Here is a 13822-nt window from a genome sequence, read left to right as displayed (position 1 = left end):
ATGCCTACGTGAGACTACCTGACAACTGGTATGGATCATGTTACCTAGCAATTGTCTTCCCCAAAATATATCATGCACAAGACTTAGAGATCATTGAGGGCAAGACATCATCGAGGGGAAGGAGAGATATAGGAGATGCAGAAATGGTTGGAGATGTTTTTGGAGCTATGTTCCCTCTTTTGGGTCTAATCCTTAATGATGTTAAAATTAGACGACTGGCAACAGTCGTCGACAGGTTGTCTGCCAGCACTGCTCAGTCCTTAATGCTGGTAGAAGGAGAGATGCAATCGATAAGGGCTATGGTTCTTCAGAACCGTCTTGCGTTAGATGTCCTACTAGCAAAAGAGGGCGGAGTCTGTAAGGCTTTGAAGGTCCAGGAATGTTGTACTTACATTCTAGACAATTCAAAGCCCCTTGAGAAAGTTATTAGGAACATAACTGATATTCACAAGGAGATCGAAGACTTGAGTAGAGAAAATGTCTGGGAAAAGGTGGGCCACGGAATGAGGGAAGTTGGAGGGTGGATCTCCACCCTAGGCAAAAGCTTTGTGTGGTATATACTAAAACCTGTCATCATAATATTGATCTGTGGGATCATATTGTGGGGATTGGTGAGGGTATTCAAATGGTACAGAACAAGAAGGTCAGAAAGGGCCCAAAGAGAGCAGCTGCAGAGATTGGTTGCCATACAAGATAATCAGTACAGGAGTCTGAGGGCTCTGGAAGCGCAGAGACAAGTTATGCTACCAATAACTGCAGTTTAAATGTTAGTGATGACCCCGAGAGGTCATCAAAGGGGGGAACTGAGAGAGCGCAAACTGACCTAAATGTATGAGTGCATCACACTTACCTGTAGTAAGCACAAATCATGAGGAGAAATGCCATGAGTGCTAATAGTATCTGCAATTATATTCTGAATGTATAGCTAATGTAGAGATTTAAGTAGAAGTGGAACTAATACAGAAATGTGTGACACTATATGATTTTATTAGATGTGATTATTCCTGAATCCATGTCGTGTAGCTGTTAAATGTAAGATGGCATGTGGTTAAACGCAGAATGTGGTAGGCCTCAGGGCCAGAGCTAGAAGGGAAGGTGTTTCTTTTCACGACATAGATTGTACTAATGTTTTGGTCATTGTATTAATGGGCCATGATTTATAGATGTGTTTACTGAATAATAGAATAAGAGTATTAACATGCTTTAATTAATGAAGAAGTTGAATGCTATAATTATTATGAGAAATGCTGTAGGCCTGAAATGTTTTAACGTTGGTTTACACGTACATGTCTGGGCCAAGAAATGTTGCGAACCTTTTTGGAAGTCTATGAGAGTTGGGATCTTGGCTGCAGATGTCTGTCTGCAAGAGAGAAGGGGGAATCCAATTATAAATAATATGAATAGAGGTCTGTTCAGTAGACGGCCCAGACATGGAGGAGGGTTCCGGAATGTTTAAGGGGTATCAGCGGGCCGGAGAAGAGTCTGAGAAGCAAGGTCAACTCCAACGTATGAGGCCCAATACAAAGCAGCATGGAAAAAGCCAGAAGCTACACCACGTGAGGGGCGTCTCACAAGGGGCGTCTCAAATGTTGTTGACTGTTTTGTATTAGGGACAGCACCCCTGGGTGGAGTTAGAGCAGATACCTGAGGACCCTTTAGAGAGCGGATGGGTAGGCAGAGAGGGGTCATGACTGGAGAACTATAGGTTTTCACCAAGAGACTAAGAGTGAGTGACTTCCCTTGGGGGTCATTCACTGCTGACACCTTTGTTAGGTTGGGATTTGGTTAAGTAGGGATACCATCTAGAGCAGGGTAGGGACAGCCTAACCTGTGCGTTTTCCTCCAACTTAAATGAAGGAGAGATATGCGTCAATGCTGATAGCTTTATTATTCTTAGAACTTGTGTTAGTAATTTCCGTTGCTCGACTGAGGGCTTTCAGAGAGCACATGTATGTAGTTGGACCTGTGTATCTCGTGAATCTCATTCTGAGATGCCTGTATTTGCAGCTTATCCTATCCTTACAATAAACTTTTGAAAGCTAGAAGTTGTTTGTGATCTTTGGGAGCGAAGTCCTTTATTGGGTGAACTGGCTTGGTAATGGATGCACTTTCTTCCTCAAAGACAGGCAACAAAGGTTCAGTCGACCAGATCGAGGTTTAGGTCAATAGTGATAAGGTATCGATCAAAATCTCGCCCTTCCAGGATTGACCGCAGGGGAGGCTGGGAGCCTGTGCTACTATGAGGAAGAAACAGAAGAGCAGAATTTCAGCGGTCGCAATTCTTTTTTTACTCTTTATTTTATTGTATTCTACATCTATCTTCATCCCCTTGCTCCCCACCCCGCCACTCCAACGGCACAGCAGCTGCTACTGGAATAGCATAGCCACAAACTTGTGCATTCAGTCAAAGGAACAATGCCCCTTCAACGTGTACGGTCAATGCATATTGTATGTTAATGGCCATGGCAACAATCCATCCGAATCAAATTTCATCAGTTCTATTATTGAACTGACAATTAAAAGATTTGTACGGATTATAAAGGATTACAGATCTTCAGGAGACATGGGTCAAATTACCTTCCTGCCTGTTTATTTACAGAGAAACTATTATGACATTTATGTGAGCATTGTTGAATAATTAACTGTGCGGTCATTCCATGCAGTATATCCATGGAAGTTTACCAGAGGTGCACAGTGCAAGGTTAAAGGCATTGGTACACAATGTGTGAGTTAATATTGAGAAAGTTGATGTCAATGTGAATAAATATACATTTATGAATGAAAACAAAAATCACATTTTCATTAAATAATTCGCCCGTTGTGAACTCCACTTCAACCCCGACTCAGAAATACGTAGACAGGCAGACTGAGACCTAGGCCTGAGACCTGAGAATAGGTCACAGGTGGGGCACCACGTAGCTGGCAGACAAACGCACAAACAGGAAATCCCGGATCAATCCCACAGATAGATCCAGCGGCACCACAATGGTCCTGGCAGATTGGCTCCAATAAAGCACATATGGCCTAAGAGGTAGGCGTGCTCCCAAAACACCATAAAGTCAGATGTCACATAAATTAAGAACATATAAACAATCAGGACACAGCACACGCAGTGATCACGCATTGCCCATGCCGGACATCTTGATAGGTTACCCACTGGCTGCACTATGGCCACGCAAGGTCAAGGCCCACCTGGATTGCCCATAGAATAACATTAATTTGTGACTTCAAAGGCAGTGGTGCACATTCCCTACCAAACAAGGATTGCCGGAACCGTTTATGGCATTCAATGAATCCTACTGAAACCCATCTCAGAGATCGATTGTAAATTGAGACAATCCTCAGATCCTACGCCTGTAACTATTCTCCCGGCCACAATGTTTAACTAAACAAATTATTCCTCTTTTGCGAAATGCCTCTTGGTTTATCAAGGTATTTCATGTTCAAGCAACATGTGAAAAACAAATTAGACAATCAGAGTACTATTGCGTCATGGTGAAGGGCAATCTACACCAAATGCATTGAGGTGGAGTTTACAAATTATCTATATTACATTATAATGGCACAGAAATGTTTATTAGTGAACATGATCAGGGTGGTGTTTGTTACATGAGAACAAGCAATTTAGAAAAGAAGAATCAAAATTAAGTCAAATATGTATTTTGTGGACAAAAGCAAAGATTTGATTGATGCATTGCTCACAGGCATGCCAGAGATGCTACACACATTTTTATGTAGCACCCTAGATACCAAATTGGGTCAATTACTAGTGGATCTTTCATGTGGCAGACAAAGTTAAGTGTAAACAGAAGGATTATACATGTATTTATAAACAGGACTGCACACTCAATAGAGGCAAGCAAAGATAATTCCTACCAGGACTACTGACCCTCTATAAAGCCAAAATCCATTGAAATGACAAAAGGTTGGCCCAAGACACGCAAAACAAAAAAAAAAGAAAAAAAACTCATATGTAAAATACTTTAGCTGAACTAGGATGGATACGGTCTATAACACAAAAGCTCGAAAACAGTTGAAGTAGTATGTAAACCATAACTTTCACCACCATGCCTTCTTTATAGCCTCACACATTATTTCTGACATATAATAACAAATTACATTACTGATGATCATCCTTCAAAAAAAGACAAAATAAAAAACACCAGCATCTAATACACTAACCACAGTGACACATCCTATGTGTTAATTTTAACTCCGATAGTACTGACACTTTGTCAGAATGCTGTGTAGCCATGCCTCCTGTTGAAAAGAAACATGCCCAGAACAATACAATAGTGCAAGTATAATCTTGACTTGAAACACCTTAACTACTAAACAATTAAAAATCTCATCTTGAACTACATGCTCACTCAATGTTTAATGCCATGTGCTTTCTACTTTACACTGTTGGTGGTGGGGTAGAGGCTACTTGAATGGCTGTATTTCCTGACATTTGAGTTTCGTAATATAAGCACTGATCACCTGGTGTCAAACTTAAACTAAATAATACATAAAATACAACTAAGGCTTCCAGTTTTCTGTCTTTACTCATTTTTGCAGATAAATACAAACAAAAAACAATGTGTTTCCCGGCTGTATTTATTTTTAAAAGTGGAAAAATATTGAAAAGTGTGCTTCTTGGGAGTCCCTCGCCATTCTTTCGTGAATTGCTGGCCTACAACTGAGCAGATAGGCAGCATGGGGAGTTAAAAAACAGGAAGAGATTTCTTTTATTCTTCATAAAGACTTTAACATATGCCTGTATTAATGGAAATATTTACCTATGTGTGTAGTGTTTAGTTATATGTGGCTGCTTAATTTGTTAAAACGCTACAGGCAACGTATGAGGGCATGTTCATCAGTTAAACAAATGTGGAAATATAAATATACAATTTTACGACATTTATTCTCAAAACCAAAATGACTATAGATAAATACCAATAAGATGGCCAAAAAATAAATATGGATAAATATTTAAATGTTAAAAAAATAAATACCTTAAAACCGGGAGCCCTAAGCAAAATGCTATTGTAAAAATAAGGATACTTTTTTTCCTTGTTCCTAGTCATCAGAAATGTTTGTGTGAATAATTTGGTGTTTGAAGCCATTGGTTCCTTCAGGAAAAATGTTAGTGAGAAGGCCAGCTTAGAGAGATGATGAACAGCACTGGTTTGTGGTTGATTCTTGAAATTGTGAGAATACCCTATAACAGGAAAATGATTTCGGAATGTCGCAGTGTGCTGGTTGCAAGCAATACATTATTTTGTAACTTCAGGTGACTTGCCAACTATCCAACAATGCCACACAAGGAAGGATCAATAAGGATAATCTTTATTTTTCCTTATCAGACCGAAACATTGTAGGGGCTTCTAATTTAGTCCATTTAAGTTAGTGGGGTCTTTATTCACACATGACGGACCACTCCAAGCCGGCTACCCCACCCCCAAACTCCCCAATCAATGGCTTTCTCACCATTGTAAAAGAGCAAAATGAACCACATATACTGCACAGTGTTCTGCAGAGTTAATAAATGTTTGCAATAGGCTCAGTATTTAAGTGACTTGCTGCATTATCACCAAATCCATCTTCTGTTTGACCTGTGAATTCCGTTTCCAGGACCCTACACAGGAAGCCGAACAAAACTTGAATAGGTATTTCCATCTGGTCGATTGCCTCTTTTTCAACAGGTCAACTTCTTGATTCAATCGTTTTTTTTGCCTATTGCTACTCTGCAATAAGATAGTCATCCTAAAAGACATCAGTGCATTCTTAAGGTAACTTATTATATTCATAAACATAAGCTAATGCCAGTTCAAATGGCATTCTGCGGCTCTTCCTTCAGATGTGATGAAGGATGCAGGGAGAGAGGAGAAAGAATGAAGCAGTACTTTATGCTAGGTCCCTTGATATCAATGTTTCAAGATTACCCAGAATGGAACACCTCCAGCTCTTGCTGGGCAGGGCATGCCTATTGGCTCAGCTAATCCTGCAATGAGCAGACGATTTATCGAGATCTACGGAGAGGCTCCACATGGTTTTCACGTGAGAAGTGGAGCTACCCTCTCTGAAGTCTGCAACGACTTTGCCTTCACACTATTATCTTTTAAATCCTTACACTACTTTTCCCAGTATTTGGATGGTCTCCTCACCCCATCAAAATTCCGTTTACAAAATCATGCAGGAGCCTTTTTGAACAATCCTGCTTGCCAGCTCATATACTTGGGAGTGCTGGATTCCACACGCTGTCACTCATCTCTAAACGGTGCTACTCGTTAGTTGGGTAATGCACCACTCAGTTATGCTTGACGGGATTTACCCAACAGTAGTTCTAACTGGGTCATATAAACTTCCATTAGTTGCCTACTCTTTGATCTGTTTCTTTGCCTAGCCTGGTGGGTGCAAGTGCTGTCAGGCTTGTTCCATCTGAGGAACTCAGGGTGCCTTAGAAAACACAAATGCAAATGCCATGCTCCATCTATCACGAGCCATAGTGACAAGCCTGCTCCTCGTTGTCTCCTAGCACGCGTAGGCCGGTGCCCCCTTTATCCACATGAGAGCAGGGTATCTTGATGTCATGTCCTGTGATCGTTTCACCTTATACTGACTAAATTATTGACACAGTTTCTTTAACTCTTCCTTTCCTTAATGACCCTTTCTTCAGAAATGCAATCATCAACGTCCTGTGACTATGACAGAATGAGCGGTGTGGGAGGACTCAGACTTTAGGGTCACTCCATGGGTCAAGGACCTTGCTACAGAGATATAAATGTATTCAGCCAACCTGATTGTGCACATCTGGTACGGTAGCTCGTATGGTTCATGCGCCTGCAATAGAAATGCATGTGGGTTACGTGATTTGAATCTTCATAAAAATCCTAAGGAGGGAATGTGACAGCTGGTGAGCATTCCATTATTATTCGGTCACTGTTCTCTATCCTAGCAAAACAGTCTGCTCGCTCTATAGCCGAGATCCTTGTGGAACCCACAGGCACAAGCTCTAACCCTGGTAAAAACGTGTTTGTGGGGGCGATGCACCTGCTGAAGACACCTGCACGTGCGCTGTAGGGCATGGACTGTAATCATTACAGATTTCAACTCCAACACGTGTTGGTAAAAAAAGGCTCCATTTAGTTTTCTGAGACAAAAATCCTTATTCATGAGTCAAAATAGAGTTTGTGCTGTATGCGGCGTGAACACAGACAGCCAGACTTACATATAGAAGGAGGCTGAGAGTAAACCGCGTGCTTCGGTTTCCTTTCTGCCAGCACGTAAAAGTATCAACACACAGTGTCGTTTTATTTCTTTGCACGAATCCTAGGTCGTGCACGTGTGTGGGTGTCCAGCTGTGCTACCTCTGGCTTCGGGCACCGACTGCCAGCCAGGACAAACGAATCAGTGTTTGCCCTTGAAGTGAAACATTTGGAGCTGGGTCTGCTATCGGGAGTGAAGGGCATACCTGCCCTCGGCATTGCACTGCACACGACACGTTGAATGTGCACAGGCGCTGCTGTATGTCTCTGGTGCACCTATGTGGGGCCAGGACCCACATAGGTGCACGCTTCTGGCAGAGGGATACAGCCGGTAGCTGAACCTACGTAGTTCCTACTTCCTGCCAGCACTGAACAAGGCCAACATTGGCAACTCACACCTATTGACACCCAAGTCTTGCCTCTATGCCAACCATTCCTTTATACCTGCTAACTCAGTTTCTTTCAGCAGTCCCGTTTCTTTATTTTTTATAACCGTTCCTCTTATTCAGCTATTCACTCCGTTGAAGTGCAAAAAACAATCTTAACTCGCTCCATCTTGTGCTCCACTCAGAAAGAGAAAAGTTTGCTTTACTTCAAGCTGTGCCCCAAGGAGGTCATAATCATTTTGAACGTCATTTGGGAGACTAACGTATCAGATTCGACGCTAGGGACGTAAGGTCACGCTGGAAGGGGAAAGGTGATCTACTATTCATTACGATTCCATAACACAGATCCTGTTTTTAGACCCACGCTAGCTTCTTCTGGATATCCTGTCACAGCGAAAAGGAAGTAACTTCTCTCCTGCTTCGGTGAACTTAAGGGCGTCCTGTGTAATATTGTATGCATTGGAGAAATTACATTTTAAATTAGGAGAACGTGAAGTAAGGAAATCACAGCGGGGGAGAGGGGGCGAGGAGCTGCTGCTTAAGACCCTGTGTGGCCGCTAGTGATAGTCATGTGTGATTACAAAAAAGAATGGGACAGTTAACTCTGAGCACTTATGCACACCCACCACTCGCACGCACGGGGGCAGAGGTCCACCCCAGCACAGACGCAGCACTTACACCGTGAAGTGGTAGACGAAGCACTTCCAGCCCGTGGGCCGCTCCAGGAAGTTGTAGACGCGGCCCTGCACGTTGGTCCTGGAGAGCAGGGGCCGGCGCGCGCTGTAGATGGACATGCGGGGGTCCATGCTGACGCGGGGGATGTTGGTGGTCACCAGCACCGTCTCGTCCTTGGGGTCCGGGGCGGGGGGCTGTCCGTTGCCTCCCGCCGCTTTGTGCGGGGGCATGGGCTCGTACTGGGCATTGGCCGCGTTCTCGGCCATCTCCATAGCCGACTGCTTCTTGTGGCTGCCCCGTCTGGAGGACAGTGTCCGGGACAGGCTCCACCGCCGCCGCTCCGGAGAGAGGGACATGGGGGGCTCGGGGTCCGGGTTCCTTCCAGAGGTGCTCCCGCTCGGACCTCTGGAGCGGAAGGCAGGGGTGCCCGCGTTCCTCGGTGCCGGGGTCCCTCAGTGCCTGCCCCAGGGTGCCCCCCTCCTTGGAAGTTCGTAGTCCGTCCCTGGCAGCTCCGGTCTGCCCTTCAGTGGCGGAGCTCGCGGTGCGCTCCGGGCACTCCGTGCCGCAGCAGAAGGGCACCAAACACCCACCCGAATCGAGCACCCCTCAGAACTTGCTTTCAAAGTCGGGCATGGCACTGAGGGAGTCCCGAGGAGGAAGATCCCTGCTCCTCCTCCTGCGCACACCGGCTGGGAGGGACCTTTCCACACGCACTGCCCCACTTCAGCCGCAGGTCCCCTCTCTGCCTCCCATTTACAGACTACACCTAGGGGTCCCTCGCTCCCCTGCTGAGAGTCAAACCACTGCCCCCTCCCTCACTCCACCCTCCCCTGCTGAGACTAACGACCCAGGTTGTTCACTCCCTGCAGGAACGCACGAGACGGGGCTCGGCTGCCGGGGCTTCCGCGTGCGGGTCCAGGCGCTCCTCGCCTCCGCTACTCACACCAACGATCCCGGTACATTTACATCCGCATGCCCCCTGTTTACATTCCCGCCTTCCCTTGTCAGCCTTCCCAAACTGATACGAAGTGTCCCCGGTCTCTGTAGCACATTGCAGTTTTTTTTAATGTCAAGGGGGAAACTCCTCAAAGTTCCTGAAAGTAAACAAAACAGCCCAATCTTCCTTTGTAGATTAACAAGGAACAACCAAGGCGTGAGTGAGAAGTGCTTCTCCGCGGTCCTAAAACCCGTATGATTTATAAAGTTATCCCCTCCAACCCCTCGTGGAAGCTGCCGGGCTGTAGACCTGACGAGCTGTAAAAGGACGACAGCCCCTGTTCTGCGCGGGAGCTATTCCGTGTCCCAGCAGGGCAGTTACCGTTCACAGTCCAGCACTTGCAATTCGCAGCTCCCCGTGAAAGGCAGCACAGCAGCACGCTCTAATAGCTACCAGGTTTTAAGTGTGTTTACGTGTTACATTTCAATGTTTTCAGTGTGCATTTGTGTGACTTGTGTAGGGTCGGGCCTAAGGCCCTCATGCTGGAAAATGACTGGGACGCAGGACACACTGCTTGCTCGGTGCAACTGGCCCAGAGCACGTGCGCTCGGCCTCTTTTTTTGGTACTGTGTCACATGACCTGTGACATCAGTGGTGGGTGGGTGTTCAGTGTAGTTACAGGCTCAGCACTAGAATGCTGACTTGTGCTGGGCATTACATCCCTCCCCAAATTGGTTAAAAATTAAACCAAACATGAAAAGTCCAAACACCTGTGGGGGAAAGAAAACACAGAAAATAACATTGGACTTGCGCTTTCAAAAAGAGTCTCTTTGGCTGCTTGCAAGCCGCAGGCAGTATAGCTCTTGCGTTTTGAATTAGCAGTTCTTGGTGGCACGGTTCTTAGTTGTTCGGCGGGTTCATTCTTTCTCTGTCGGCTGTTCTCAGCCCTGCCTTTTGCTTTGCTCTCTTGGTGACGAATGATTCAAGAGAGATGGATGACGTGGTTGTTGTTTGCCTTCCGGCTTCTTTTCTCCAAGCTGGTTGCGTGTTGTTTCCAGGCAGGCTTCAGTGTGTTTCTTAGCAGGTGAATAGAGTAGGTGCGAACATCCCTCTCACTAGGATGCCCCTCTCGCCGGTTTTCTTCTGCCACAAGATGTCCGGGAGGACCTCTTTGCCAGGTTTCCACTGGACTGGTGTTTTTGGTCGCGTTGCTCTACCATAGCCTTCGGGCCGTGAGCAGGGCGCTCCACGAACCTCACCGTCGTGTCCTAGTTCCACCTGAAGGTTGGGTTGTCGACTCTTCATTGCTCTCGAAGCTTTCATCCTCTTGAGTCCTGCAGACGTGCTTCTGTAGATCTGTCTCCCGTTTGGGACTTGCTGCCACCAGAGTTCCTTGAGGCCTCTTCTTGGGTTGCCACGGGTCGGTGTGGAGTGGTCAGTTCATCAGCTGGATGTGTGAGCACTCTCGCCATTCGATCTTCCGCCAACCCCAGAGGTAGATGTCTTCGACAGTCTATCTTGCTCCCTTCTGCGTTCGCCATGTGGATGGATGACTCGTGGGTGGTTGTCTTTGGTCTGCTCTGCCGGTGCTCTTACCAGGCTTGTTCTCCATTGCACTCCGGTGTTCCAGTGCCTGTCACCTTTCTTCTTTTCTTACGTGTTCCAGTGCCTGTCACCTTTCTTCTTTTCTTAGTGGCGGTGGCCACTCTGTTCTTTCTTCATTCTTCTTAGCTTGACAGTCGTGCCACTCTGATTGCGTCTTCCTCCTTTTCTTCTTAGTGGCAGTGGCCACTCTGTTCTTTCTTCATTCTCCTTGCAGTGACTGGGTGTCACTCTGACTTCTCTTTCCTTCCTTTCTTCGGTGGCAGTGTGCCGCTCCGATCTTTCTTCTTCTCTTCTCCTCTTTTCGCAACGTACCCTGTTCCCCTTTTCTTCATCTTCTCTGGCCAGGCTTCCCCATGCAGCGCGCGCACTCTGCACGTGTCTTCCTGGTCTTGTCCTAGTCCTAGGACACTATCTTCTTATTACTCGCTTCCCAGGGTTAGCGTTGCGACCTTCACATCTTCTTCCTGTTGCTTTCGTTAATTTGTGTGGTTGAAGTTCGTGGGTCTAGGTCCTCGGACCGTGCCTTGTCTGAACTTCTTGGACGTCGTGCTGGTCCCTTCTGCCGAGGTCTGGCAGGTAGGATTTGTGGTGCTGAGCTTGTTGGACCTCGTGCTGGTCCCTTCTGCCGATGTCTGGCAGGTAGGATTTGTGGTGCTGAGCTTGTTGGACCTCGTGCTGGTCCCTTCTGCCGATGTCCGGCAGGTAGGCTTCTTGGTGCGACTATCTGGCTGGTCGACTTCGTGCTTTGTGACCAGGCTGAGTGGTCAGGTAGCTTCTGTGTTGAATCTTCAATGCTGCGGGTTGTCAGCGCAACCATTTTCTTTTCATCGCAGTTGAGTTGCTTTGGTGCGCATCTGGGGGGGCTCTTCATGTCTTCACTTGTGACTTGCTACTTTGGGCTAGTGCTGTCCGCACTGCTGCGCATTTGCGTCATGCGCTTTCGCACTTCTGGTTGCTGGGTTCCAGAACCATTGTCGGTTCGTGTGGGGGTGTTCCTGCTTTCGCCATTCTGCTGCAGCGATGGCCTGTGGCCACTAGGCATCGCTGTCTCCTCTTCTGGCGTGGCGTAGATGCTTCTGGAGGGTTGCGTCACCACTCCGTTGACGTTCTTCTGGTCTTGCTTCTTCTGTTTGGTGTTGGTCGCGATTCTTGTGGACTTTCTCTGGGCGCACTTGTGGCGTGCTTTCGAGTGTCTTCTGAGGAGTCGCTGCACTCCTGGTGCCCTTCTGGGGTTTCTGGCGCTTTCTTGGGGTTGTCTTCACGCTCTTCTGTGCTTCTGGCGCTCTGCTGCGCATTTACCTTTTTTTTTTTTTCCTCGGCGGTGTGATGGCTTGTAGACTTCTTTGGACGTGACGGCGGGTAGGTTGCTGTACTTCGTAGTCTTTTGCTGCACACCTTCCTTGTTCTTTGTGGCGCGTTCCTCTCTTCTTGGGAGTAGCCACCTGCCAGCAGGTGGTTTCTCTATCCGTCTCTAGGCATCGCTTGTGGGCACCACGTAGTCTTGGCTGGGTGTTTGCTTGGTGGCGTTCTTGCGCGTTCTTGCGCTTCTGGCGCGTTCCTGGGGTTGTCACCTTTGCGGAGATTTGGTGCCACCCTAGCATGGCAGGTTACGCATGCTTGCTTTGCTGTGCTTGGCAGTACTCACTGTCTAAATATTGTTTTGCTTCTGCCCTGAGGGTAAGGCTCAGCTGCTTTTCCTAGCCAGCCGTGGCACTAGTCTTAGATAAGTGTGAGCATGTGTCCCTGGGGCTGCTTACTCAGGTTGTGCTTATTGTAGCGATGGGTCTCCTGAGGTTGACCTCCTTCAGTAAAGCGGTGATGCCACTGACTGTTCTCCCTTTGTGTTTTCCCTCACATGGGCTTTCAGATGCTGGTGCCCCACGTGGAGGAGGTTCTTTCTCCCACACCTGGCTGTAGACTCAGTCCAACTTTATTTTGCCCTTCAGACGGGCGTGTCTTGCACCTAATCTGCCCTTCGCTTGAGCAAACCTGAAGATGTGTCTCCATTCGGCGGCATGCAGTACTCCCAAACAGCCACTGGGTGGCAGGGGAGCGCTTCCAGCTACAGACGGCAGTCCTTTTCTTCTCGGCAAGGTGTTCCACACCTTCGCCTGCGCTGGGCACCCAGCACCCTCCTCGAGGCTGGGACGCAAGACTCCACCGGTGGGCTCCGGGCACTACTTCTCATGGATGCCTGCTGCTTTGGGGCACGTGCATATGGGCACCACTGGGTACTCCTCTTGAATGCCGGTGAGTCCCATTAATTTCTTCTTGTCTGGGCATTGGCTGAGCACGACCAGAGGTTCCGGTGTCTAGATGCCGTTTCTGTGCACCCCGCTGCCCCAGCTTCACTTTCCTCATGCTGCGCGGCGGGGAGGGGGGAGTCGGTGCTGTTGGAGTCTTTCCGCCCTTCGCAGCAGGTCTTTCATTTCACGCGCTGCGAAGGGTGCAGTTGGTGGTTCCTCTGAAGCGGGGTGGGCAGTGTTCACAGTCTTCGCGGGTGGGGTCCGCTTTCAATTCTCGGCGCCCGGCAGCTCTGCTCACGCTGCGGGCGCTCCACTTTGAAATTCATTCACCCCGCCGCCGCAGCCTCACTTCACACACGCTGCGCGGCGGGGGACGCTGCAGGCAGGCCGCGGGTGGGCTCCGCTGGCCTCGCTATATTATCGGGGAAGGCTTATGTCTATAGCGGGTGGGCTCCGCTTTGCACACGTCCCGGGCGGCGCGCTAGCAGGCGGCCGCCATTATGAGTGTTGTGATCGTTGCGGGTGGGCTCCGCTTTTGATTTCCGCTTATGTATGGGCTCACCTTCGGCCGACGGGCCTGTTCTTCCGCGGGTGTGCACCGTGATGGCTCCACTTGTCTTTTCGGGGCTCCGCCACGGCAGGGCGGACCACGGCGGGCTGGAGAGGTGCGGGGTGAGCTCCGGTCACCTCTTTCCTTTTCTTTAGGCCCGGGGCTCGACACAC

The 13822-nt window shown here is 47.9% G+C and overlaps 1 protein-coding gene across 1 annotated transcript in view; it reads right to left on the bottom strand.

Moving 5' to 3' along the window:
- The window catches only part of KCNQ1 (potassium voltage-gated channel subfamily Q member 1), a 1107170-nt gene extending 1097590 nt beyond the window's left edge, over positions 1 to 9580 (bottom strand). The window contains exon 1 of the mRNA XM_078682891.1: positions 8315 to 9580. Coding sequence (XP_078539017.1) covers positions 8315 to 8667 — 353 coding nt within the window. The 5' untranslated portion in view covers positions 8668 to 9580. The remainder of the gene's footprint in view (positions 1 to 8314) is intronic.
- Positions 9581 to 13822: the final 4242 nt, after the last annotated feature.

The sequence above is a fragment of the Lissotriton helveticus genome, chromosome 3_1, assembly GCF_964261635.1.
Source record: "Lissotriton helveticus chromosome 3_1, aLisHel1.1, whole genome shotgun sequence".
Taxonomy (NCBI): domain Eukaryota; kingdom Metazoa; phylum Chordata; class Amphibia; order Caudata; family Salamandridae; genus Lissotriton; species Lissotriton helveticus.
Note: the sequence above shows the minus strand (reverse complement) of the source record. Positions and strands in the feature narration are given on the sequence as shown.